Source organism: Hippocampus guttulatus, chromosome 1 (genome assembly GCF_054856545.1).
Source record: "Hippocampus guttulatus isolate MCC_2025c chromosome 1, RoL_Hgut_1.0, whole genome shotgun sequence".
Taxonomy (NCBI): domain Eukaryota; kingdom Metazoa; phylum Chordata; class Actinopteri; order Syngnathiformes; family Syngnathidae; genus Hippocampus; species Hippocampus guttulatus.
Window position 1 is genome coordinate 15,352,022 of NC_141261.1, and position 25,095 is coordinate 15,377,116.

Genomic DNA, 25,095 nt, shown 5'->3' on the forward strand with positions numbered 1-25,095 from the left:
AGGGTAAAACGTCAACGTACCCTACTGATTCAGTACATAATTTGATATGGACTTGATTGAAAAACCTGGTTTTATTGACAATTGGCCTACAACGGGGATAGGCAAATTAAATGCTGGAGGAGGCCACATTTACAACTGATTATCGGTGGGGCGGGGGCACATTGGATGACGCCTTTCCAAACCAGATGGATGACAAAAAAGCTATTTAATATATGGACGGAACACGTGCACACGTAGCCTTAACATGTTTCATTTTTTTGGTTCTATTTTGTCCAACGCACGTGTAAGAACATATTTTTAAATCCACTTTCCAAACCCAACAACAGTACAAAAGGACTGTCTTGCGTAAAAATTCAAGGAAGACACAAAACGGCGGGACAAGACACTTTAAGGCAAGAACCCACTTCGTCAAATGTTTTCACCAAATTCAACTCACTCAGAATGTTCATCTCGATGACGTTCGATATTTGTCCGCCTCAGGCTTTCTCGAATGCCACGAGGAGCCCCAGTGGAAGCGCAACTACAACACGACTGCCATCTAGTGGTGGCTGCTGAACTTACAAATTCAAACCACAGTCGAGCCCTGCGTCGTCGCAGTTCTGCACCCGCACATTCACCTTTGCAGATTTTCACTAGTTTTCTCCACTTTTTTTTTTTTTTGCGGGGGAACTCGAGTGAATGATTATGTGCATTAAAAGAAGAATTCGTTGGGCTTGTAAACAAAAAACAAACAACCCACCCCCCATATGGTGTGGAAAGTGGACCATGATCATCAGAAGCCGGCAAAAGAGAGCGTGAGACTGAAGCGTCACGGAAAGAGATCAAAATGGAAGAAAACCGCTCCTTGTTAGAGAACAGTCATTTGTGCAAAAAGAAGAGAAACGTTCAACAGTGGTACGTTCAAAAGAGGTCAAATGAAGTTCACCCGTAAAGATTGTGCATTTTAGATTTATCCTGGAATTCCACCCAAAAATGTCTCGCACTTTTTTGCCAATCTCAGCTCGAGCTTTTTTTCCCCTCTGTAGCATGTCGGCCCGCTTCCTTTAGCACGCTACTGCTCGGACGACATTTATATCGCCGTCTGTGCACGTTGCTATCAGCCGCAATTAATGCTGTCGTACGGAAAGTATTAGTACAACCAACAGCTCGCTCAAAGCAAACAGTCCAAGTCGATGGCCCGCCCCAAGGTTGCGGCAAGAACCCGGATGCCACTTTCCACTCCCTCGACTAGGTTTTAGCGCCCCCTGTAGCGCGTACGCCAAACGGAGCTGAAGTCTCGCAAACGATGCCTCGGATGAACGGAGTAGCCGTCCTCCGGGCCACAGTGAACGAGGGGCGTGTCATCGCAACGCATTGTGGCGGAGTGCGCGAGGTCTCGATCAAGCCTGAGCTTTCTTCTTCCGTCGACCGCGTCGAAGGAACGCCCCGTCGTCCCACTCGCTGGAGCTGAGCATGAGAGGGCCGTTGTGAATGCAAAGGATGGTCATCTCATCGACATAGTTGAGGTTCTTCAGCAGCTGCGGGCCGACACGACAAAAAGCTCAACTTTTCGGGGAAAAGGCCGAATCAAACGTGAACCCGCGGCTCCAACGCTCACTTTGGGTGTGATGAAGAAGTACTGCGACGTTCTCTCTTGGCGGGCGGTGCGGACCAGAATGTCAAAGGCTCTCCTCTCGTTGATGGGATCCATGCCCTGGACAGGAGACCAAAGTACTGACGACAGCTACTTTTACGGGAAATCATTTATCGTCACTGTCGGTACCTACCAAATCAAAAATAATCCTAATAATCATCATCATCAAATAAAAAAGCCATCTTGCTTGAGTTCCCAATTCAATTTGGTAGTATACCTGAGTGTGTGTGTGTGTGTGTGTGTGTGTGTGTGTGTGTGTGGACCAAGATCTGATCAAAGCCACTCCTGCCAACTAGTGGTGATTTATCAGACTGAACTCATTCCCCCCAGTTTCGGTACTGCGTCAGGATGTGCGCGAAGCCCTTTGTCAATATTTTTTCCCCAATAGGTTTTGGCGCTAAACAAACTTATTTTTATGATTTGCCATGACGTGAGTTCAATGTGACCCGAAGGTCCAACGGGTCAACGTTATTGGGGATCGTGTGTAAAATGTGTCATCAAAAGAAATTGTGGAAAGATAATGTGGGGAACCCCAAACAAGTGAAGGGTAGTGTCAGGGTGTGTGTTGTGCAGGTTGTTACCTGGTTGATCTCATCCACCACTCTGAACGGACAGCGGTTGAGCTCCTGCAGGGCCATGAGGTACAACATGGTGGAGACGCTGCGCTCTCCTCCGCTCTGATGGAATTGCGTCAGCTCATGCAGCTGACTGCTCTGGTGGAACTTGACCCGAATGACGATGCCGTACTTGTCGTATTCCCCCTGCGGCGGACCGGCAGCACCAATCAAACACGCAAAGAGACTGACTTTGGGGAGTGCGAGTACAGAATGGATGTGGAATGCTGGCAAAGGTGGAGTAGGCATAATCAATAATCTGTCTCAAGATAACTATCACCTTCCTATCAAAGTTAGCGTAATTTTCTTTTTTTTAAACAACAGATAAAGAAGAAGAAGAAACAACTTGCAGCCCACTTGATGGCCATCAGCTGTTTTTGTTGAGCAGCGCTCAGTTAAAGGGAAAAAACAAAGATGAATCAAGAGCGATTTTCCTTTTCCTATCTCAATATCGATTCACAAAACCATAAATCGATCCTTTAAATGTTTTTTTTCCCATAAATTCCCGTCACTACACGAGAGTAGCATATTAAAAACAAGATGGTGGAAGCACTGGAAACAGCGGCAGCAAGCTTGAGGGGCAGGTGGCTGAAAGTATTGGGGGTTTAAAAAAAAAAAAGAAAAAAAAAAGTGAAGCACGAGTGGTTGATCGAATCGAATCGAGCCCTCGTGAACCGAATTGAATCCATTTCGGAAACCAGAATCTTGAGTTCGCGTTGAATCGCTGGAAGACATTCACCGCATTGAAAAGCACAGCGATGGAGTTCAAGACGACAAGATGAAGAGCAGACGTGTTACCTCGTTGTCAAAGTGCAAATCCACTTCTCCGGCGCACTTCATGGCACGGAAGAAATCGCTGAACTTCTCGTTAATTTGCTCTACCAACTGTTTCAGAGGGTTGAGCCACTTTTCTTTCGCCTGTGCAAAACACACACACGGGATATTGAGGATTGCAACAAAGAAGATCACCGACATTTTTTTCAAGAGTTAGGGGTTTTAAAAAAAAGGGTCTGAATACGGCTAGGTAACTCAGGAAATAAAACGTTTTCGCTTTAATCTGGAGCATGAAATCATAAAAACTCCCTTTTACTCAATTCACAAAAACGGAGACGTCTGCTTTCTCCGTCTGAACTCTTCAAGTGAAGTTCACCACTGAAGGTCAGAGTGCATTTCACCCAGAAGACGCGCGCGTGAAAGTAGCGGCTGGTGTACCTGCGACATCCTCTGTTTGAAAGCAGTTAAGGCGGCGTTCTTCTCCATCAGCTCTTGCTCCAGCTCTTTGATTTCCTGCTCCCGCTTGCTGCACTCCTCGACAACCTTGGACACAGCAGCAAACAAGGTGGGACACAACAAATGCTGGTGTCGAAGCCCGCTTCTCAATTTCAATCTAATATTGGCCTTTCACTCTTTTCCTTTCTTATACAACACCGAGCTCTGCCACAAATCGTAATTGACGCACCACTACAAAAAAAAAACTGCTTACATGAATAATTGAAACCAGTGAAGCTTCATGAAGCACTTGTAATAGTTTTTGACTCCTCTAGATGGCACCCTTGGTGACTTGAATACTGTTACATTGCACTAACCTTTATATTCAAACCAAGAGCACCATCTAGAGGAGTCAAGAAACATCACAAGTGCTTCATGAAGCTTCGTTTTCCCATCATTAGTTTAAAGCCTAAAAATACTTTCATAGAATTTCAAACTCATTTTAAACCAAGTTCCTTCAAAAGAAATGTCGCACAGATTATTTAGTCACTCCCCGACATACAAACCTTGTCTCTCAGTTGAGCTAACATCAATGCAAACTATTTTCCGACTAAGACAAGCCTTTGGTCCTGGTGCCTGCCCATCATCCATCAGGTGTAAAACGTTTTGGTAGATAACTTTCCCATAATGTGTGAGTAAGAGAGCCATTGTCAATTTTGTCACCCCCCCATAATCCAACACACTTTGTTTCATTGACATAATCCCACCTCCACTCCAGAGTTTCTCCACCCTTGACCTTGCTAGCTAGGCTAAGGTGGGATTCGCCATTTCCTGGCCGTGAGTGTCAAAGTGTCCTCCTCACCTTTTTACTGACTCCCAGAAAGCACTCGGCTCTGGATCGCTCTTCATTCAACATGGCGTCCAACTCGTCCAGCGTGTCGGGGAGTTTACTGAAAGCCTGCATTCACACAAAACAAGGACTGTATGGCAACCGCACTCGCATGCCCATCGGATCACGCGACGCGTATGAGGTGGACAGAGAGAGGCTGACACAATGGAGGTGTTCGGGTAACGCCTCGTCGGGCTGCATCCTGCAGACTTCCTTGGCTTTCTTCATGATCTCTTTGCACCGTTGTTTCATCTGGACTGCACTCTCTTCCAGCTGGCTGCACTTTTGCTACAACAAGCACACACGCATCAGCAAGGCAGAGCTGGACGATGGTGGGCAGGTAATGGGTGGGTCAAATATTTACATTCACGCTTTTGAGTCCATTGGCGCCTTCTCGACAAATGTTCTCCAGCTTGGTCCTCTCGGCCAACAGCCCCACCATCTCCAAAGCCAGGTACACCTTCTCCATGGTCAGCTTGGCTCGCACCTAAGGATGGGCGGACACACGAGAGACCCCTGAGGTCAAAATGACAGGTTGTGTAAAAATGAACACCCAAAAAATAAATAAATAAATAAATAAATAAAAATCATCCAAAAACGTCTGTAGAGTCTCAGCCCTCCATGTCATGGTAACCCGCAAAAGTTGAATCCAGGCAAGTGGACTCTTTGTGGCCGTTAGCGACACTTCAGATTTCATCCATCCACCATTTTCCGAGACGTTTTATCCTCACAAGGGTCGTGGGGGGGGGGGGTGCTGGAGCCTATCCCAGCCATCCTCGGGCAGTAGGCGGGGGACACCCTGAACCGCTTGCCAGCCGATCGCAGGGCTCAGATTTTATCGGAAGTGCTTTTTCATTGTGGACATTTTGAGGTCCTGGCATTTCTGCGCCGTTTTGCCTCCAGGCAGATGAATCCAGAACGCTCATTCACCAGCCACACCCGGCAACAATCGCAACATTCGTGTAACAACCCCGGCAGAGCAACCCTGGCGATACATAAATGGGGGAATTGGATACGAAAATGCTGACCTCAAGTAGCCTGGGGAAAAAAAAAAAAAAAATCGAAAACCAATCAGAGTCCGATTGACCCGATTCAACTTTTTGCAGACGATATGGTTCTGTTGGCTTCCCCAAGGCATGAACTTCATGTTTTGTTGGAGCAGTTTGAGACCACATTGCCCTCTTCAGGTTGGGAATGAAATTGTGCCTCAAGTCTTGTTCGCCAAGTAAGGCAAGAATGGAGAGTTGTCCAAAGGAATTTCGGGATTTTTTTTTGGGTGGGGGCCAAATCACACAGAGCCAGGTCAGTTGGCTCGGAAAGTTACGCGAGGATGCCGATGTTCTTCTCGGTCATTTTGAGCAACCGAGTTGTCTCGCCGCAACTCTGGCCTCTTCTAGCACAACAGAATGAAGCAAACACTGCAGGATCTCTTGATCGAGCGTTTTTTTCACACTGAATGAGCAAAACGGAAATCTCTTTTGTGGCACTGTCGGCGCAACGAATTTATACAACCTGCCAAGATACCCGAGCGTCTCAAGAGTTTCAGCGGAATGCTGCCTTAGTCTGTTTCACTTTTTATCAAAGATAACCGTTGCTATTCATAAATGTATGCGTGTGCATTCTTTCCAAAATTCAGCCAATTGACAGGAAAGGGCAAGCACACCAAGTACCAACCTTAGAAGAAGAAGAGGAAGTTGTTGCGGGGCCATTGGCGGTTCTTTTCAGCCTTACCTTCATTTGTGCCAATAATGCAGTGACCACAGATGTCTTCTGGGAATTGACAGCAATTCTTTTCTTTTTTGTCTCCGCCTCAATCTTCTTCAGGTCAAGTGCACTTTGCTCCAGCTGCCTCAGTCTAGAACACACGGAAGCAGTTCCACGTGAACGTTGCGACAACGGGTCTTTGGAGCGAACCGCTCGATAAGCCGCACCCGCTAAATTCGGTGATTGATGGTGTCAAGAAGAAAAAAGTAAGACTGTCGGGAAACTAAACTTAAGATGAAGTTCAACGCCGGCAGTTGTGCCACAGCATTAGACCCGCTTGTACCGTTGCACGTTCTATTCGATTCATACGACGAGAAGAGTCGCTTAAGGCGCTGTGGCTTGAAGGCTGACGGGGAAAGTGGTGGCTTGGAGTTTCAAACTTGAGGTCGCTTGTGCTTTAAAAAAAAAAAAAAAAAAAGGCACTGGTGGGCGTGATTTTACCTGTCCTCTTTGGTGCCGATTTTCTGCTCCAGCTGTCTCTTTTTGCCCTTTATTTCCAAGAGGGTCTTCTTCTCTGTCAACAGTTCATTATCACGGCGATCCAGCGCGGCCGCTTCAGTTTGTAAGGTGTTCATCTGCCCATCAATGTCTCGTAACCTTGACTGGCAAATCTGCGTGAAGGGTAGGCGAATGGATTTCAGTGTATTTCGATTTTTGATTTGCTGTGTGTGGTCCCTTTAAGGGTGAGCAGGAGAGAGAGAGAGAGAGAGAGCTCGCGCTCACGCTTCAGACCAGGAGGATCAAACACATTTTTTTTTAGCAAATGGGGTATACTCTATTTTTGAAAAGTTTACATTTTAAACAAGTACTCTGTTTTTTTTAACCGTTCTAGCTCGTTAAAAAAAGAACAGTAAAATACTACTAATAATAATTTTTAAAAGTTCTAAAATGTTGGCGCTGCATGGATTCTACTTCATCACCTCGAAAAATTGGCATGCCTCCGCTGCAGGATGTTGGGCATTAGACATGTCTCGCAACATGGATAAAGTTCAACGTTCATGAAAAGATCATGCAAAGTTCATGCATCGGTGCAGTGGTTTTCTTGCAAAAAAAAAAAATGTTATTTTGCAATCAAAGTGCCCTCTTTGTGTTGTTTAGTAGGAAAGCATTGTTTAGATATTTGGAGTATCAGAAATACAAAACAAAAAAAAAATAGCACCAAAGGGAAAGTTCCACTTGAAATGCATTCTTACGCAAAAAGCTTTATTTCCCTCAAACATTTTCTTGGAAACGAGTATTTTCAAGTTCAACTTTTGTTTACTAAAGAATGGTAAAAAATGGAAATGTACTTTTTTTTTCCCGATAAAAGAAGCATGTCAAAGTTTTTTTTTGGTGGGTTTCCATGGCTAGAAAACTCAATTTTCTGGAGCCCTTTAAAAATTCATCAAATGATCAAAAATGGCAGGCGGCGAACTCTCCCAAATTTGCCAATGAATGCGTTGCACGCAGCAAGCGGCGCTCACCTTCATCTGCTGCTCCAGCTGCCGTTTCTGATCGGCGTCCACCGTGATGCTGAGGTACTTGGGCGGATACACCGTCGTGTTTTTGGTGGAGGTAATGTTGGAGTAGACGGACTTCTTTACCGTGTACTTCTGGTCACTTGTGTACAGCACCTTGATGTAGGGCTCCTCGATCACCTGCCAAACATGTGCTGAATTCACTCCTCATTCATGGACCTTATGTAACGGCAAATTGAGTTTTAAAGTTGTGTGAGGTCAATACCGTCTTGATCATGGCTTCCGTCTGCTCATTGCCGATGGGGATCTCGTGCACTTTATACTGATGACACAGGTAACTCATCACCTCATCGGGGGCATCGAAGGTTTCGCGCAGATAGGTGAAGAACCCAAAACGCCTGCAATGACAAACAAGTGGGGGGGGGGGGGGGGTCACCAAAATGCTAAAAAAAAAAAAAAGACCCACTAAAGAAATACCTAACACGGGTGTCTCCATTTTTAAATGAGGAGTCTCCCTATTCACGTCTCTGCCAGGTGCAACAACACTTTCTTACTGTGTATGTAACGACACATCTCAGAGCTTTTTGAGAATGCTCAATGCCTCACCTCTGAAGTGACGGGAGTTTGGAAAGCAGTGAATGTACCTTGTTGGAAGGTGTAGGAATAAGGTGAATCAAGCCTTGCTAGGTCTCTCCAATTGCATTAAAGTTCAAGCTATAATTGATTTATGATGATTTTTTATATATATTTTTTTAACGCTCACCTCAGGGACTCAATGTGCCTCGACGGAGTCGCTCTTGAGCACGTCTCTGTCGGAGCGATAATGGCGTTGACTCTCAGGTTCATGTTGTCACGCACCTGAGGACAGAAACATTCACACGAGCTCCGTCATCTGGGGCTCCAATTTGATTCGGATTGTATTTGCGTAGAAAGTTGCCGGGCCAGCAATAATCCGAAGCGTCCTCACTTCTGTCAAGAAGTTTTCCATGTCATCTTTCTTCTGGAAGACAAAGGCCCTTAAGTCATTGAAGGAGATGTGGTTCTCCATGTACTTGGCAAAGCGATGATCTTTCATGTTGATCTGAGGAAGAAAATTTGAAAAGCATCAGCACTCGGGGCGGACAATTGGTCGAAGCGCTCTGGTGCACTGCTTGCATCAACAACGTGGCTGCGAAAAGGGAGAAGCTCGTTCGCAAACGCACCTTCCGTGCCGACAACTCGTCAGGCCCCGCGGCGACTATTTGACCAGTCCGACTCACCACGAGCATCAGGGGCTCACAGACATTTCCGGTGAAGAGGTGTCGGTTCTGCCTGAGCCACTGCACGGCTGTGTGCGTGTCCCTGTGGCGCCCGCGCAGCTTCTCCTCTTTTACCATCATCATGTTGTTCATGTCGCTGAGCTTTTTGTCCAACACTGTCAATCGGCACAAAATCAAAATCATTAGCCGCTCTCGACATCATCTGGACACCTCCCGGATACTTGCTTCTCAACTCCGCAGACAGGTTGTCCTTCTCTGGGCGCAGGCTGCTTTTCTCCTCTTCCACTTTGCCCCTCTCCAGCTGGATGCGCCTCAATTCGCCATTGACTTCACTGATCCTGGGCGCCACGTCGGGTTGGTTGTCGACTTCGGCCAGCGCGACTTTCAAGTCCTCGATTATCAATTGGACGTTTTGGACGCGCTTCCTCCGATCTTCTTCTTCTGTCTGCTTCATTTTAAACAACTGTTTTATGTCTTCGATCTGCGGACAGGAGCGGTCATTTCGAACCATTTAAAACACATGACGTGTTTGTATTTGACTTGTAAAAGGTTTGGGAGACTTTCAGGTGAAATTTTCAGGATGAATAACAGCAGAGCATTGACAGCGGGAGCTTCATTTGACCCTCTCTAAAGTTGTGAAGATGTGCACCGGAAAAACACTTGAGTTGAGTGGAACAATGCTTTGTTTCGATACGCGAGGCACCACCTTGACAGAGGTCTGCAATTTGTCACTCACCTCTTTGTGAATACCGTCCAGCTGATCTTGCTTTTGTTTGCATTTCAAGGAAGCTTCTTTGATGGCAGCATTCTGAAAATGAAGTTCTTATCATTCACTAAAAAACAGTGATCAGCCTGGACATTTCAACCGGGGATGCCACCATATGTGGTTCGCTCTTTCATCGCCATTATCTTCAGTTTAGTGGCAGCGGGAAGTTCGAACACACTTAAAAGTTGCAAAAGGTCAAGTCTGAGTCATCATAAAGTGACATCGGATCTGACGGGCGGGCTGCGCATCTCAGCCAGCATCAGAGGATAACCGTACGCATATTTTAATTTTTTACTTTTGACTTCTTCTGGCACTTTTTTCTCCTGAAAGGCCGACTGTGGTAAGAACGTATGTATGCCAACATTTTACACCATCAAAAATTGAACATCGGTGAATTTATGTGTTGGATTACATGCTAACAAGAGTATAACTTCCCAAAAAATGCATGGCTGTAGATCCAGCTTGATGTAGATAATTCTGCTTGGTGTGAAATCCAAAATGGGTCACCTTTGCCTTCAGTTGTGCCTCACTGGGCTTCAGCTGCTCTTCAATAGCCTGGAGCTTGCTCAACATGGGCGCTTGGGACTGCTTGAGAGCGGAGAGCTGCCTTTTTGCTTCGTCTCGGTCCTTCTTCACACCCTCGAGCTCCTTGCGGGTGGTTTCGTACTCCTACAAGCAGAGGGAACAAGTGGCTCGAAGTTTTGAATGAACATTCTCACGCGCCAGGGCTTGTGCTCTCTGCTCACCATCGCCACCACTGTTGAAAAACATTCTGTGAATGTTCAAAGCTGTAAACTGTCCACTGGTTCTCCAGCCTTAAAACTTATGGGAAGAAGTAACCCAACATTCACAAACTGCCCCACTGAGGTGTGGTGTCCCACAGGGTTCAATTCTGGGACCGCTGCTGTTCTCATTTTATCTGTTCCCTTATGGTTTCATCTTGAGGAAACATGGTATTTCCTTCCGCTGCTATGCGGATGACTCTCAGATCAATGTCCCGCTGAGCAAAAAAGACGCTTTCTCATTGAGGACACTTTTATCCTGTCTAGAGGAAATCCAGACCTGGACTGAATTTCTTGAATTTCAATGAAAAGAAAAAGGAAGTGATGGTGTTTGGTCTCACTGCCCCCCTACTTATTTTAAGCCGACAGTCTCAAATTTGGGTCTTAAACTGGACATTGATTTTAAATTGGACCGGCAAACGGGTGCTGTTGTCAAATCCAGCTTCTTTCATATTAGGCAGCTAGCTAAAGTCAAGCCTCTCCTTTCTCAAGAGGACTTTGAAACAGTCGCCTCTTGACTGGTAATCATAGGAGGGAGCACATCACTCCTTCTCCGGCATCCCTTCACTGGCTCCCTATTGAGTTCGTTTTAGGATCCTGTTTGTTTCCCAATCTGGAAATGGCCTGGCCCCACCTGACCTCTCGAATCTCCTGCGTACCCGGCCGATGCCTCAGGTCTGCTGACCAGACACTACTAGTGAGAACTAAGCTCAGCAGGGATGGAGCGAGCCTTTTCCTGTTACTGATTGACTGTTTTATTGCTTGTTGTATGAATTATTTTTGCTCCACATCCAGCAGTTTGTATACAGCGGTGGTTGTATTTAATTGTGCTCTAGAAATACACTTGAGTTGAGTTGAGGAAATTGTCCACATTTTTGCAAGCCTCCTCACCACCCAGGGTGTCTTCTTCTCGAGCAACTCAATCACATCCAGATGTCTCTGCTTCTCATAATAGCGATTCTCATCAAGTTTGTTTCTCTCGTATCTCTGCTTGGATTTCTCGAGGTAGCTGGTTCTCTCCTTTATGGCATTCTGGAAGAAAAGGTACCAATGGAAAAACATGATCCTTCCTGCGACAGAATAACAAAAACGAGTCCATTCGGGATTATTTGTTCTCATCTAGTCTCATGGTTTCATGGGACTGTAGGGCTGAGCAAAACCAAGGCTCCGTTGTACGGATTTACCTCCATTTCTCTCTCTTTGGTGCGAAAGCTTTTGAGCTCGCAGTGATACTGGTACAGCTGCGGGGGACCGACAGATTTCTCAGTCGCCTCCAACAATTCGATTTTGGACATTTTGGCAAACTGCCCCACTTTTTCCTGGATCGGAGAAACCATAGGCGTTAATCCGAAAAGACTGACCCAAATGTCTGCGGCCCGATGACTATTTGAGCCCAGAGAGTTCAGACCGGAACGTACCTGAGGCAGGAACTGGCAAAGGTTGTTGACTTGAATTTGCAGAGCCTTGACTTCCTCCTCAACTGTTTTCTGGTTACAAGTTCTTCCATTCAGCCTCCAGACCGACTGGTTGTTCTCCACGTGGATCTCCCGATTAATTATGATATTGCCACCACTCTTAAAACTGAAAAGAATTTGAGTTTGGCATTAGGAAGTCTCTCGTCTGGAGATTTGATTGTGATAGCAATTTTTAAATGAAGCTGATGAAATGCAAACAGCAACCAAAACAACTGTGGAATTTTAAGGGTTGGTACTGGAAATAATTTAAACACAGATGGCCTTAAACATAACAATTCTAATCAGAATGCAGATGAATAATATTAATCGTTTCAGGTCGGGTTTTACCGTTCTTTGCCAAATCAATCATCTATTTGCCTCATAAAACTTCAGATAACGAACTAAATAATATTACATGCATAACGTGTAGACAGTGAGTGACAATCAGAGGTGTTCAATCCAGGTATCATTTGTACAATTTTCAAAACTAAATGGGAAGTTAAAAAAAAAAATCTCCGCTGTTTTCCATTTTCATGCAAAAATCGAAAATGGAAAAAACAGGGAGTTTGGAAATTTCATGCACTTCACCTGCCACAAGCTGCGTGACCTGGAAGAAAGGTTGAACCAGAAGAGAGCGTTCACCCGACTTTCAGGCTGCACAGGCAGGTGGGACTATTGGACGCTCGATTCACAAGAGAGGAGCAATGTGTGCTGGCTCAATCACGGACGCCTTTCTAATCACGGTGGAATGTTTTTTTGTTTTGTTTTATGTCCAGTAAGGGAGCAGCAGTCACTTTAAAAGGGGTCAAACAGGGAAACTAACTTCCATCAACAGGTATTTAGAAGGAATTTTCTCTCACAGGGTTTGTATAAAATGTAACTCAGCTCTATAATACAGTGTATCCACTTCCCCTTCAAATCATGTCTTTCCCAGTAATATGAGCACCAGAAACATCAGTTAATCAACCAGTCCCTTCATGATCACGTATCTATCTCTGCAGCCACGTCACAGGCAACTTACAGTTCAATTTCCACAAATCCTTGGTCACATCCTTTTTTCACGTAGCCCCCGATCTAGGAGACAAAATTGATTTTGTGATGATGTCCACAACATTATGAGAAAAAAAGATCAACAAGGAACGTGCAGTGTTTCTTTATGTGGAATTGTCATGATTTGTTCATTTCGATTGGTTCAATTCTCCGCCTGTGACTTTTGACCTTGTCGTCTCTTTCCAGGACAGCTGTTTTGCCTGCCAGGCCAAGACAGATGGCGCACACAATGCTGGACTTGCCGGTTCCATTCGCTCCGATAACCATGTTCAGGTTTGGTCCGGGACGAACCACGGTGTGGTCGTATGTTCTGTAAGAAAGAGAAAAATATGCGGCGGAGTGTAAAGTAGCGACATAAGCACAATAAACTGCAAAAGAGTTATGCAATACAATACAATACATCTTGATTTATAGAGCGCTTTCACAACAGCTGCAGCTGTAACAAAGCGCTTTACAAAACAGTTAACAGAAAGTAAATAAGTATTACACAACATAAAAACACGGACAGCTGTGCAATCCTAACCACTTTTCCCTCACACGCTTTGTTGTTTGAAGCAGTATTAGATGAAACAGGAGAGTATCAAAGACGTCATGTTCAAAATGTGCACTTCATTATTACATTATAATAATTATTATTATACATTTGAGTGTTATTGCTTTACATTTACATTCTCACTCATCACACTTTTTACATCAAATTTGAGCAGTTTTTTCGTGAGTATGCATGATCAAATTGATGGCAGTGCCATGGCGGAGACATCAGCACCACATTTCTGAAGTTCCAGCCCTGAGTTTCCCGTTTGGAGTTAGGAGTGGGTTTGGGGTTAATATGATTCTCGTACTTGGGTGGAATTTTCTTCCACACCACAACAGTTTTGGCGGAAAAAAAATGTTGCGTAAAACGGTTTTCTATTGTTCTGTTTGAAATTGATATTCTATTGCTTGAAACGTCAGTCAATGGCGCCTGGGTAATGGCGCCCCCTTGTGGAGTCGCCCCCTGGACAGGGGTGTCTAACTCCCATTTCTGTTGCGGGCTACATCGTAATTTTGTCACATATACTCGATGCATTCATTATTTATTATTGGTTCAATGCAAGATTTTTTTTCGAACCAATCAAAGCTATGACGATTTCTGATGCAAGGCAACACTGCACGTATAATGTCCGAAAACTACATTTGATATTCAAGTACAGCAAATGTCACATACGTTCAGACTTTACGAAAGTAAAAGTCTACAGAGTGAGTTTTCTACCAAAGTCGATATCTGTCAAGATACGTGTACATTTATTCAAGTACCAGATTTAGGTACGTTACATACTGTCGAGACTCACGATTTTTATAAAGGATGTTTTGCACTGTGCTCAATTCCATTGTAAATAGATTGTCCCCAAAAAAGAACAATATAAAAAAGAAAGAAAGAAAATCTGACGGGATACTGACTGGAAAGTGGGAATTACTTAGCCAGTTGATAGAATGCTAACTGGGTAATAACTAAACGCGTCGCGGTATTTGTTGCTCCCTTGTGGCAGTTGAAACATCCAAGCCATGCTGACTTGATTCGGAGCGTACAATTTATGACGAGTAACTTACAGGAAGTTTTTCATGGTGATGCGAAGTACGGCACCCTCCACAAAAGCACAGCCAGCCTCGTTGACTTCACTCGGCTTGTTGCCCGTGGGGACGCTAGCCGGAGAGCTTCGGTCGGCAAGGCTGGGTCGAATTCTTTTCCGGGGAATCGCCATAAATGCGAGGAAACAAGACAAGCCGCCACCACTCAACAATTGACTAGCCAAGAACCTCCGCTGACATTTTGCAGCGAAGCGCGTATTTTCTTCTTCGCTTGATGTTTATAGGCGCTTTGCACGTAACGTTTAGATGGCATTACTGCCACCTATAGGTGTGGAACGCGAACCAACAATTTCGTCATGAAAGGAGAACGTTTTATTCCTAAAATGGTGTATTTATTGGCCATATGTCACTGTCCACAGTTTGAGCATTAACACTGCGCATAAATATAGGAAAATATAAAACGGTACTTAAATAGTGATGCATTTGTTGCATATAAAGAAGAATAAACAAGAAATGAAAACACCCCAGATGAGCTTGTGCATTTATTGCGGGGGATTTCAAGGGAAGGAATACATGGAGAAGAATGGGACCGCGCTATGCGTGGGCGTGCTGGTTTAATAGTCCACGACGCGTCTCATGGAGCCCACAGTCGGGTGGAGGGCCCCCCACTCTGCGTGGCGCCTGTATTCGGCCTTCTCCAGCAGGTACTGGCGCCCCCTGTAGTTGGGCTGCTCGTAGAAGACCCAGATGCCATCTTGGACGTGAGCCGAGTGTACGTCCCGATAGCGCCAGCGGTCCTGAAGGTTGGGCTGGTCCTCGCTGAACTCCATCATTTGGCCCTCGAAATCTGCTCGTTCGTAGATGCGAATCCTGTGTCTACTGGGAGGCTGGGGCACACAAAATGAATTGTTGACTACATTTCAAGTAGAAAGGGTAATCCAAGCGTCGACACATTTTCAACTCCAAATGATAAGAATTTTTTTTTGTAAGTCTATGAAGAAACATTTGCCCACAGGAAAGATGCGGAGGAGAGGTCCTCAATTTCATTTGGGGTCCCACCTCAGCCATTTCCTCAAATCAACACCAACCAGAGACATCACCAGGGGAAAACCACACTTCAGATTTACAACCAAAGAATCGTTTTACATTCAAGGTGAAACAACCTCAAGGGCCAACAAGAGTCCACTTGTCTCCAGTCATCCTTTGCGGATGACCATGAGTCTGCCGACTGCCGACCTCGGGACGCCGGTTTTGCAGGACTTACGTGTCTGATCAGGCGGCAAGAGCGGATGGTGTCGTTGAAGCCGTTCCAGCTTTGGGAGTTTGGGTACTCGCCCTGCACCAGCACATACTGGTAGCCCAGGTACTGGGGTCTCTCGTAGAGCACCCAGGTGCCGCCTTCCACCCGAATGGAACTGCAGCGGCTCACGTGGGAGCTGAGATCAGGACAGTCGCTGCTGGATTCAAAGTAGCGGCCCTGGTAGTTCTTGTCCTCGTAGAAGAATATCTGCAAGCAGAAAATAGCCTTGCGCTCACTGATTGAATTAATAAAACAAAAAAAAAAAAAACATTTCAATTTGTTTAGATGATGACTTGCGCGGTTTCGGTTTAATGCAAAAAAATGCTTTAAATTACGGTAAAAAGTCATCAAAAAGATTATGATTCACGTCAAGTGCGGATACCTGAAAAAAATGACTCATGTTTTTGTACTTGGTTTCTTCCCATCAGGGGCGGGGTGGCTATTGGGAATTTCGGCTAAAATGAAAACGTGGAGTTTTATCACACGTCGCAAATTACACTTAAGTTGCGTCTCTCAACAGAGAGGGGTAAAAAAAAAAAAAAAAAAAAGAGCAACGTGATTGATCATAAATGACATCAGCAGGTTAATCCCTCTGACCGGGTTACTCGTGCTATTTGAAAAAGTTACATGAATGTTTGAGTTATTTATTTTCGCATCCATCCATCCATTTTCTGATCCGCTTTATCCTCGGGAGAGTCGCGGGCGTGCTGGAGCCTATTCCAGCTCTGGGCAGTAGGAGGAGACGCCCCGAACTGGTTGCCAGCCAATCGCAAGGCACACACACAGACGAACAACCGTTCGCGCTCACAATCACACACTCGAGAGTGTCCCATTAACCTGCCGTGCATGTTTTTGGAATGTGGGAGGAAAGCGGGGCACCCGGAGAAAACCCACGCAGGCACGGGGAGAAAATGCAAGCTCCACACAAGGAAGGCCAGAGCCGGAATCAAACCCACAACCTCTGCACTGTGAGGCCGACGTGCTAACCAGTTGACCGCCGTGGCGCCAACTTCAAAATTGAAAAAAAAAAAATCTCATAAACCTGCTTAGCGAGGAAAAATATAATTACTTTTTTTTTTTTTTTTTTTAACCTAGCATCAAAAATACATTTAGGGCGACGTCAAGGCATCTCGGATTGGAATTGCTATTGAGAAATTTGTAAATAAATGTCCCATTTTTCAAAAATGTTGCTGCTTAAATTGTCTTCCAATCCCGGAATGACCCTGAAACCGGACGCAAGAGATCGAATATTGCGTTCACCGCTTTATATTTTGTGCGGGCTAAAATGGGCCTATCAGTCTAAATCGGTCTCGGCTTCGACAGCAAAATCCCAGTCCGCTCCGTACCCACCTTGCCGGTACGCTCCATGATCACGGCGCGCTTCCTCTCAGCCCCGTCGAATCAAAAAGCCTTCATTGGCTCCGCCTTACAGCGGCTCCACTTTTATATAAACGCTGATGAAACGCAATGCCAGTGGAACCATTGTCATTCAAATGAGCCGCCCGCTAAGTTTGCGCTCGCTGAGGCTGCATTTGGCCTTTCGATGTGTTGAGAGGGACATTTTCGATGAATGCTGCCCGACTCTGGAAAAGGATTCGATTTCTTGCACAAAACTGTGCCAAGCCGACAGACGGCACAGGAGTGTCATTTGTCGTTTCCAACACGACGCCCCGTTGGTATCCGACGGATCCGGATCGCTCGCTTTGCCGTACGCTCAAGTGTGTGAGAACAAAGCTCTTCCCCGCCAGTCAACAAAAGTCGCTTTTTCAATTTTTCACTTGATAGCTCATGGCAAAATCTAACCAGCGGAAGAACTGTGATTGGAATATTTTTCACAATGTTGACGAGCCGTGACTCTCGATCCCCCCTTGGAGACTGCAAACTTTAAGCAAGTGTGTGCAGCAGAGCATGCTGGCAAAAAACAAACAAACAAGAAGTCCGGCGGGGGCGTTACTCCAAAAAGCTCCCTATTTGGAAATGTCCTTCAGGCTTTGCATTTCTTTCTCATCTCGCGATCGGTTGCATTCAACGCAAAGCACAGGCGGCTTGATGTCATCGTTCGAAGCCGTTTCAAAGACGTGTCAAACATTTCCAACGGAGATACAGTGTACATTGCCTCAGAGAGAGGTGAAATCCACCGCGCTTTCATGTCCTCGTTGATTATCTGAGCTCTTGGGGGTCACATGGGATATCGGAGAAGCAGTCATTCTCCACTTTTATCATGAGTGTGAGCATGAGGCAAATGATAGAAAATATTTCTTTTTTTTGTATGTGTGTGTGTGTCTGGTGCCAAGTCATCAAAACTAGTCCCCCTCAAAAATAACGACTTTTGCAGTCGCATCTCAGTCTGCACTTTTGTACTTTGACATAAGCGCAGGGGTTAAATCAATACAGTAATGGCGTCTCTTTTTAACACAAGTATCTCTACGACAGTGATCCCTCGCTATTTCGCGGTTCGTTTATCGCGGCTTCAGTGCATCGCGGATTTTTTCAAACATTCATAATTTATTTTTATTTTTTTTTGAAGTCCGCAAAAATCAGTGTCTAAGTGTTGTTTACTATGCGTGCTAGTGTGTGCGCACTCTGCTCAAGCGTGGAAGGTCCACGTGGGGCATGTGTGTGTGCATGCACGGCAGGTGAGTGAGTGCATGTGTGTTGCTGAGAGAAAGAGTGAGACAGAAAGAGAGAGAGAGAGAGAGAGACTTATAAGAACAAAAGCACGTTACTCCATCCTTAATTGTCTAATCCACCTTAATTGACCAATCATAAACACGTCCGCTGCACGCCCTGGGATCGCTGGCCTGTGTGTGTGTGTGTGTGTGTGTGTGTGTGTGTTAGTGCGCTCTAAATATGTTACTTGGTCGCTACTTCGCGGATTTTCGTTTATCGCGGGTGGTTTTGGTCGCCATTAACCGCGAGAAACCGAGGGATTACTGTACTTGATTACAGAGTGCGAGTCCTTTTGTAAACGTGCACAGTTGATTTCAGAAAACCCGAGAGGAAATTTTGATTGGGTTTACAGCCAAATGCTTTGCAAATATGATGAGCATCCAGCGATGCCACGCAAAAAGCTGTATCGGAGTCCCCAGAGCCCAATGGAGTTGCAAACGTTTTCACGACGTGCATGCGAAGCAACCAAAAGAGCAAAAAAGAGCAAAGATTGTGACTCAGTTGATCATTTATTGATGCATTGGGAGAGAAGACTAAAACTCGGTGATCCTGCGGAAGGAGCCGATGCCGGGAGAGGAGGCGGCCCAGTCGGCGTGCTGCCGATACTCGCCCTGCTCCAGGAGGTACTGATGCCCCCTGTAGTTAGGCAGGTCGTAGAAGACCCAGGCACCGTCGCTCACCACGCAGGAGTAGGCCTCGCGCACCTTGTAGGCGTCGTACAGCGAGGGGCAGTCATCGGTGCATTCCACCATCTGTCCGCCGAAGTTGGGCCTTTCGTACAGCCTCAACTTCCACGCGTTGCCGTAAACCTGCCGGCACAGGGAAACCGAGGCGGTCACGCCGAACTTTTGACGTTGGAGTCATCCAGAGGAAGATTAGAAACAAAAACAAACAAAAAATGCGGATGCGTAACTGGGAGTCGCGGCTTGGAATTGAAGCGGATTGATGTGGGAAAGGAGATGTGAGCCGATCTCTCTTTTCGTCAATGGACGGACGCTACAGCTTCGTGTTTGCTTTCAAAACGGAGCTTGTAGCAGACATGTGCACATTTTCAGCATGACCGCTTTGATCCTTCTCCTCTTTCATCTAGAACGGCTTCAAACCACAAAGTTATGCAGGAAAAGTGATGACGATGACGCGACTGTCTGCGTCTTATGCGTTGCGTTGCGTTATTTTGTTTATTTTGACTTCAAGATGGCGCCGCGAGAGTGGCCGCCTTGACGGCGGCTGCTCTATTTTGTTCTTCTGCTTCTTCCTTCCATAACTTTGCTGCTGTGAATTGGGAATTTCTCCATTGCGAGACGAATAAAGTTTTCGTATCTGATCTTATCTTATCTTATAAAAAGGAACGAGATCAGACAAAGACTTCCCTTGAAGGGAAAGAGCAAATTTGGAGAAGACAGTCGCTTAAAAGAATTAGTCGCCGGTTGAGCGGCACTCTCTCAAGCTGCGCCGAGCGTCGAGCGGATACTAACCCGCTGGCTGTAAATAACGTTGCCTTTGCTCGCCTCGAAACGCTAAAGCGCGTCAAGGCGTTTCGAACCGCGGGCAAACGTCGGAGCGGCGGAGTTGAAATGAGTCGACCCTTACGTTCTTGATGGCGCGGCAGGATTTGACGCTGTCGCTGAAGGCCATCCACTGCTGGTTGTCGGCGTACTCGCCCGGGCAGAGGACGTACTGGAAGCCTTTGTAGTTGGGCCTCTCGTAGATCACCCACACGCCGCTCTCCACCCGGATGGAGCTGCAGCGGGTGAAGTAGGAGTGCAGGTCGGCGCAGTCGCTGCTGCAGTTGTAGCAGCGGCCCTGGAATTTCTTCTCCTCGTAGAAGGTGATCTTTGGGCAAAGACAGCCAAGAGACACTGAATCTCCGCGAGTCGGAGATTCTTTACTTGAAATGCTGCCAGTGTGTCGAATCGTCTCACTGCTCACGAAACGAGTACATCGCGGACAAATGCGAGCACTGGCAGAATATCAAGTAAATGATAAAAACGGCGACTGTTCCGATGCATTCCGTCTCACCTTCCCCATGGCGATGCTCGGCGATGCTCAGTCCTTGCCGAAGCCCCCCGTCAAAGTATTTATCGATTAGCAAAATGTGCAGAGTGAGGCGAGCCTTTGATACCCGGATGAGGCGGATTTGCATATCAGCAGAATGGACCCGGTGCCGTTTTGATGGCCTTTTGTTCCTCTGCGATGATCGGCTGCTATCAAAAGTTGTGCTGGAACGAGAGGGGCAGCGGTGCCCCTTGATGGGGGACGGACAGGGTGGGTGGCAAAACCCCAAAAAATCTTTTGTTGTCTGCGCGCTCGCACACAAACTGGCTGTCGACGGGGCGGAACAAAAACAAACGAGAAGTTGCAAACTTGTGAATGCTGAGAGTTGCTTTGGGCCGGCCAAAAAGGCTTTCGTCAGAGGTCCAAACGCCAAAATAGGGCCGCTGGAACAATCTCAAATTAATTTCAGCCTTGGCAAAACAATTTGGCTGTCATTGACATTGTATCCTTTGACGGAATATTCCAGAACCGCTCAAACTTCAAATGCAAGAATAAAAATAGCGCTCAGCCCGTGTGGCGGTCTCGTGTTTGGGCTTCGATTTTAAAACCTCAAATGACCGGACCGGTCGCCGGTCCATTTTAGGGCGTCCATACACGAAAAATGGAGCGGTCACATGGACAAACAATGGACTGGTCGCCATCCGACGTGAGGGTCTTTGAGACAAACAGTGGATCGTGTCAGGTTTCGACACTCATGGTCACGCCCATGTGGACACTTTTCAGGGCATTGAGTCAATCGCAACCGGAGCGCTCGGCGTCGAGGTCAGCCTTGTCGGATGAACCGATGACGCCTTCTGGAATGCGAGGCGAACCACCTTCTCACACAAACGGAGCAGTCGCGTTGCTCTCCTCGAGGAAGCTAACATGCTAACGTTTTGGGGAATGCGAGAGGACAAAACAACTCAAGCGCAATCTCTCCCTTTTGGGACGCTTTGCTAACGAGCAGTCGCGTTCCTCTCCTCGAGGAAGCTAACATGCTAACATTTTGGGGAATGCGAGAGGAGAAAACAACTCAAGCGCAATCTCTCCCTTTTGGGACGCTTTGCTAACGAGCAGTCGCGTTCCTCTCCTCGAGGAAGCTAACATGCTAACGTTTTGGGGAATGCGAGAGGAGAAAACAACTCAAGCGCAATCCCTCCCTTTTGGGACGCTTTGCTAACGAGTGGGCTACCTGACCAAGAAAGGTGTCTTGACTCGAATGAGAGATTCAAATTTCAACTTGCTTTATTCAACAAACGAGAGAGGAAGCTAACAGGTGTCCGTGATGCGGCGGATGGAGCTCAGTCGGATGATGCTGCTGGCTCCCAGCTCGCGGAGGTTGCGGTGCTCGCCGGGCTTCAGGTACAGCATCCTCCCCCGGAAGTTGGGCTGCTCGAACATCAACCAGTGGCCCTCCATCACGTTGCAGGACTGACAGTCGGACATGCGCAGACGGTCCACGTTGTCGCAGTCGTCGGTCAGTTCGTGCATCTGGCCTCCAAAGTTCTCCTTCTCGTAGATCCTCACTCGGAACGGTCCTCTGTGCTGTGGGGCAAGCGGAAGCGATCAGGTCGGGATCGCAACGCGAAAGGTTATCACCCACGTGCGGCTATCGCGCACCGAAAAATAATCATCGGCGGAGAGGGGGAATGTCATTTGGCCGTCTGGAAAGTTTTCGTCGGCGGACCATCGTCCGCCCCCAAAACGGAGTCGGAGACGCGCTGAAACTTAATCGATGGCGGTTTTCGACCAAAAATTTTGAGTATTATGACCGAATATCGGTTCTCGACCAAACTGAGCACACTTGAATGTGGCACTGTTGACTCGTCTCGCCTTCCTTACACGAGGAAGTGACGCTTCCGTTGTGAGCAGACCTGTTCAATAACGTTTTTTTAAATATAAAGAGCGTGGTTTCGGTTTTTGAACAGCCTTCTGGAACGGATTATGGTCGAAAACCGAGGTATGACTGTACAAATGCTGTTTCTGTACTTCCGTCAATTTTTTTCAGGTGTCCGCACTTGACTTTTTGATGCCTTTTCCCGTTACATTTGAAAAGAAATGTCTCTACTTTCTGCTCTTGACTTTGTCCGGGTAGTCTGGATATTTTTTTTTCAATGACGAAGAGAAGCAAAATATTCCCGATTCATGGCCTCATTGAGGAGAATCATTTCATGGTGTCGGCAACAAGAATCATTTGCAGCCTAAAAAACAGCCGTTTCCCAAATTCTTTGTCAAATCTCAAATCACATAAAGGTTCTCTTCCGTTTTCAGCATCGGCGAATGTCGCTTTTTTGTTGTTGTTGTAAGTGGTCCGTTCACAACGTTGGCGCCGCTGTGGGAGCGAGCAAGTCATTTTGACAGACGTCCAACCAATGCTAGCTACCTCCTGCCTTCGAATATTCTCATTTCATTTCATCCTCGGGGGCATTTGATCGCTTGCAACTGGACTGGCCAGGCGATCTGGAAAATGTTTAGCCTCTCAACCAAACCAGGCGTCATCAGTTCAGGCTAGTTAGGACAGCACAGGCTAACTCTACACCAACACCTGAGAAGCAATTCGTATTACAAGTATTTTTTTTTTCTTCCTCATCTCAACTTCTGCATTCAGAAAACGTTTTGCGTTTCCTTTTGCGCTGCAATGTATTTTAAAGGCTCTACTTTGGCAGTACTTTGACCGGATTGGGTCCTCCTGCCAACTCACCGATCAACGAAGTAAAGAAGCAGCCACGCGATTGCCCCATCGACTATCCGACCGATCGGTTCCTCGAGCCAACCCCCTCAGCTGACCAACTGCCTCGACAGTGCCACTCCGGCAAGCGGCGCCCCCCCAAGGCACACACACGCATCTCGCTTGTGGTCACGCGAGCACCTACCAACGGGATCATACGAGAGGATCTGATGCAGTCGCTCGTATTAATCCCCATCAGACGCTGGCTGTCGGGATACTCGCCCCTCCTGACCAGCACCTGGTGTCCCTTGAAGTTGGGCTTCTCATAGACCACGAAGAGGCCGCTCTCCACCCGGCAGGAGTTGCACCTGCTCAGGTAGGTGGTCAACTCGGGGCAGTCGCTGCTGGTCTCATAGGAGCGACCCTGGAAGTTGCGGTCCTCGTAGAAGATGATCTGTCAAAAAACAGCGGCATCGTCAAGTCGTCCCCCTTTGAATCCACATGGCGGCGCCGTTTCTTACTTACCCTTCCCATGGTCATGGTATTGGCGAGATGACTGCAGATGTACAGCTTGGGCATCGATCCTGGTCCCCCTTTTTATACATCTCGCCGAAGCCCCGGAGTCATCACTCTATATTGTGCGCCGGCGAGCATCACTATAGGATTGAGAGACTTCCCCGTACTGTATGTCAGAACGTGGCTTTTGTTACACTCGGATGTTTAATGCTGCAAAAAAAAAAAAAAAAAATCCAACTCCGGAGATCAATGCGGTGGGCCGACACAAAAGGTCTCAAGCGGGCTGGAAACTCCTCCATAGAGGACGCGCGCGCTGTACGGTTGGGAAGAGGTCATCCGAGGAGCACGGAGCTTCTGTGATGAGCTTGCATTCCCTCTCCAAAGTGCGGCCCGGCGTACAATAGCGGCCAAAGAATGCGAGGCCCGCTGCACTTTTGACGAGTCATGAGTTTTCGCACAAAGGTGCCCCAAGGTTCTCTGAGGCCGAGGGTCACTATAAAAGGCCCCGGGTTTGTTGGCATGGGTGCAACAACTCCAAGCGTCACCATGGGCAGGGTAAGAGCCGCGCCGTCGTCGTCGCCCGTTCGTCATCGTCCAGGCCAAACTTTTCAGCCCTTTGTGTCTCCCCCCCGCAGATCATCTTGTTCGAGGAGAAGAACTTCCAGGGCCGCTCCTACGAGTGCAGCAGCGACTGCTCCGACATCCACCTGCACATGAGCCGCTGCAGCTCTTGCCGGGTGGAGAACGGCTGCTTCGTCCTGTACGACCGCTCCAACTTCGTCGGCAACCAGGTTTTCCTGAAGAAGGGCGAGTACCCCGACCTGGCGCGGGTCGGGAGCGTGACCGGCGTCGGGGCCGTGGCACTGGACACCGTTCGCTCTTGCCGTCTGATCCCCATGGTAAGTCCGCTTTCCCGGCCGGGGGGGCGCCAGTTGGTTGATTGTCGACCGAGACGTCGCAACGGCGTCGCGTCCGCTTTGGGTCCAACAGCACAGGGGACAGTTCAGGGTGAAGATCTACGAGTTGGAGAATTTCGGCGGCCAGATGCAGGAGCTGCTGGAGGACTGCGAGTCCCTGCAGGACCGCCTCTACATGTCCGACTGCCAGTCGTGCACCGTGCTGGAAGGCCACTGGCTGCTCTTTGAGCAGCCCAACTTCCGGGGACGCGTCATCTACGTGAAACCCGGCGAGCACAGGAGCCTGCGCGAGAGCGGCCTGAGCAGCGTGAGCAAAATCAGCTCCATTAAACGTATCATGGATGTGTGCTGATTGCCGTTCGTGTTGAAGAAATAAAAGGAACAATTATGAAAGACCAATTTGAAAAATGATGTGTGGACTCTCTGTGAGGCCTTCGACGGCGCCGGCCCGCCGCGCTTATTCGCGTGTCGTCAGTCATCATCGGATCAAAAAGCCAAATTCCGAACACGGAAACCGAGTGAGCGAAAATGAAAATCTGGATGG

General features: G+C 47.2%; 5 protein-coding genes across 6 annotated transcripts; 1 reads left to right on the plus strand and 4 right to left on the minus strand.

The window, feature by feature from the left end:
* Positions 1-56: 56 nt before the first annotated feature.
* smc5 (structural maintenance of chromosomes 5) lies at positions 57-14,696 on the minus strand. Of its 2 annotated transcripts, XM_086113475.1 has the most exons (24): positions 14,468-14,696; positions 13,046-13,187; positions 12,849-12,901; positions 11,792-11,954; positions 11,558-11,692; positions 11,265-11,405; positions 10,099-10,260; positions 9,562-9,633; positions 9,051-9,306; positions 8,826-8,980; positions 8,534-8,647; positions 8,330-8,424; positions 7,832-7,964; positions 7,573-7,746; positions 6,551-6,720; positions 6,077-6,200; positions 4,710-4,832; positions 4,508-4,633; positions 4,319-4,414; positions 3,460-3,564; positions 3,046-3,165; positions 2,215-2,394; positions 1,598-1,693; positions 57-1,517 (listed from the first exon to the last, which is right to left on the minus strand). In XM_086113475.1, exons 1-24 carry the CDS (start codon positions 14,617-14,619, stop codon positions 1,380-1,382), a joined length of 3,225 nt encoding a protein of 1,074 aa, XP_085969601.1. In that variant the 5' UTR covers positions 14,620-14,696; the 3' UTR covers positions 57-1,379. The 2 variants fall into 2 exon arrangements, with proteins under 2 accessions (XP_085969601.1, XP_085969611.1); XM_086113485.1 differs by lacking the exons at positions 57-1,517; positions 1,598-1,693; positions 2,215-2,394 and adding an exon at positions 2,411-2,971.
* Positions 14,697-14,975: 279 nt separating this feature from the next.
* Positions 14,976-17,264, minus strand: LOC147210603 (gamma-crystallin M2-like). Its single transcript, XM_086113311.1, has 3 exons — positions 17,097-17,264; positions 15,711-15,953; positions 14,976-15,333 (listed from the first exon to the last, which is right to left on the minus strand). Exons 1-3 carry the CDS (start codon positions 17,112-17,114, stop codon positions 15,061-15,063), a joined length of 534 nt encoding a protein of 177 aa, XP_085969437.1. The 5' UTR covers positions 17,115-17,264; the 3' UTR covers positions 14,976-15,060.
* A 1,642-nt stretch (positions 17,265-18,906) lies between these two features.
* On the minus strand, positions 18,907-20,603 carry LOC147210604 (gamma-crystallin M2-like). Its single transcript, XM_086113324.1, has 3 exons — positions 20,436-20,603; positions 20,007-20,249; positions 18,907-19,225 (listed from the first exon to the last, which is right to left on the minus strand). The coding sequence occupies exons 1-3, from the start codon at positions 20,442-20,444 to the stop codon at positions 18,950-18,952; spliced, it is 528 nt and encodes a 175-aa protein (XP_085969450.1). The 5' UTR covers positions 20,445-20,603; the 3' UTR covers positions 18,907-18,949.
* A 1,074-nt stretch (positions 20,604-21,677) lies between these two features.
* LOC147210605 (gamma-crystallin M3-like) lies at positions 21,678-23,889 on the minus strand. The gene is made up of 3 exons (XM_086113351.1): positions 23,644-23,889; positions 23,324-23,572; positions 21,678-21,995 (listed from the first exon to the last, which is right to left on the minus strand). The coding sequence occupies exons 1-3, from the start codon at positions 23,695-23,697 to the stop codon at positions 21,720-21,722; spliced, it is 579 nt and encodes a 192-aa protein (XP_085969477.1). The 5' UTR covers positions 23,698-23,889; the 3' UTR covers positions 21,678-21,719.
* A 61-nt stretch (positions 23,890-23,950) lies between these two features.
* LOC147210606 (gamma-crystallin M3-like) lies at positions 23,951-24,950 on the plus strand. Its single transcript, XM_086113338.1, has 3 exons — positions 23,951-24,189; positions 24,270-24,533; positions 24,625-24,950. Exons 1-3 carry the CDS (start codon positions 24,079-24,081, stop codon positions 24,901-24,903), a joined length of 654 nt encoding a protein of 217 aa, XP_085969464.1. The 5' UTR covers positions 23,951-24,078; the 3' UTR covers positions 24,904-24,950.
* The last annotated feature ends 145 nt before the right edge of the window (positions 24,951-25,095 follow it).

Bases quoted from the DNA above. Each gene is read 5' to 3' on its own strand.
- LOC147210605 (XM_086113351.1), bottom strand. From the start codon at position 23,697: ATGCCCAAGCTGTACATCTGCAGTCATCTCGCCAATACCATGACCATG. The intron at 23,573-23,643 runs GTAAGTAAGAAA...GTTTTTTGACAG, and splicing joins ATACCATGACCATGGGAAGG to ATCATCTTCTACGAGGACCG. The intron at 21,996-23,323 runs GTAGGTGCTCGC...CTTGCCCCACAG, and splicing joins CCTCTCGTATGATCCCGTTG to CACAGAGGACCGTTCCGAGT.
- LOC147210604 (XM_086113324.1), bottom strand. The intron at 19,226-20,006 runs GTAAGGGTCGAC...CTGTGCCGGCAG, and splicing joins CCTGCCGCGCCATCAAGAAC to GTTTACGGCAACGCGTGGAA.
- smc5 (XM_086113475.1), bottom strand. From the start codon at position 14,619: ATGGCGATTCCCCGGAAAAGAATTCGACCCAGCCTTGCCGACCGAAGC. The intron at 11,693-11,791 runs GTACGTTCCGGT...TCTCCGATCCAG, and splicing joins TTTGCCAGTTCCTGCCTCAG to GAAAAAGTGGGGCAGTTTGC. The intron at 11,406-11,557 runs GTAAATCCGTAC...CTTTTCTTCCAG, and splicing joins CCAAAGAGAGAGAAATGGAG to AATGCCATAAAGGAGAGAAC.
- LOC147210603 (XM_086113311.1), bottom strand. The intron at 15,334-15,710 runs GTAAGTCCTGCA...TGTGTGCCCCAG, and splicing joins CTTGCCGCCTGATCAGACAC to CCTCCCAGTAGACACAGGAT.
- LOC147210606 (XM_086113338.1), top strand. From the start codon at position 24,079: ATGAGTTTTCGCACAAAGGTGCCCCAAGGTTCTCTGAGGCCGAGGGTC. The intron at 24,190-24,269 runs GTAAGAGCCGCG...TCCCCCCCGCAG, and splicing joins CAAGCGTCACCATGGGCAGG to ATCATCTTGTTCGAGGAGAA. The intron at 24,534-24,624 runs GTAAGTCCGCTT...TGGGTCCAACAG, and splicing joins CTTGCCGTCTGATCCCCATG to CACAGGGGACAGTTCAGGGT.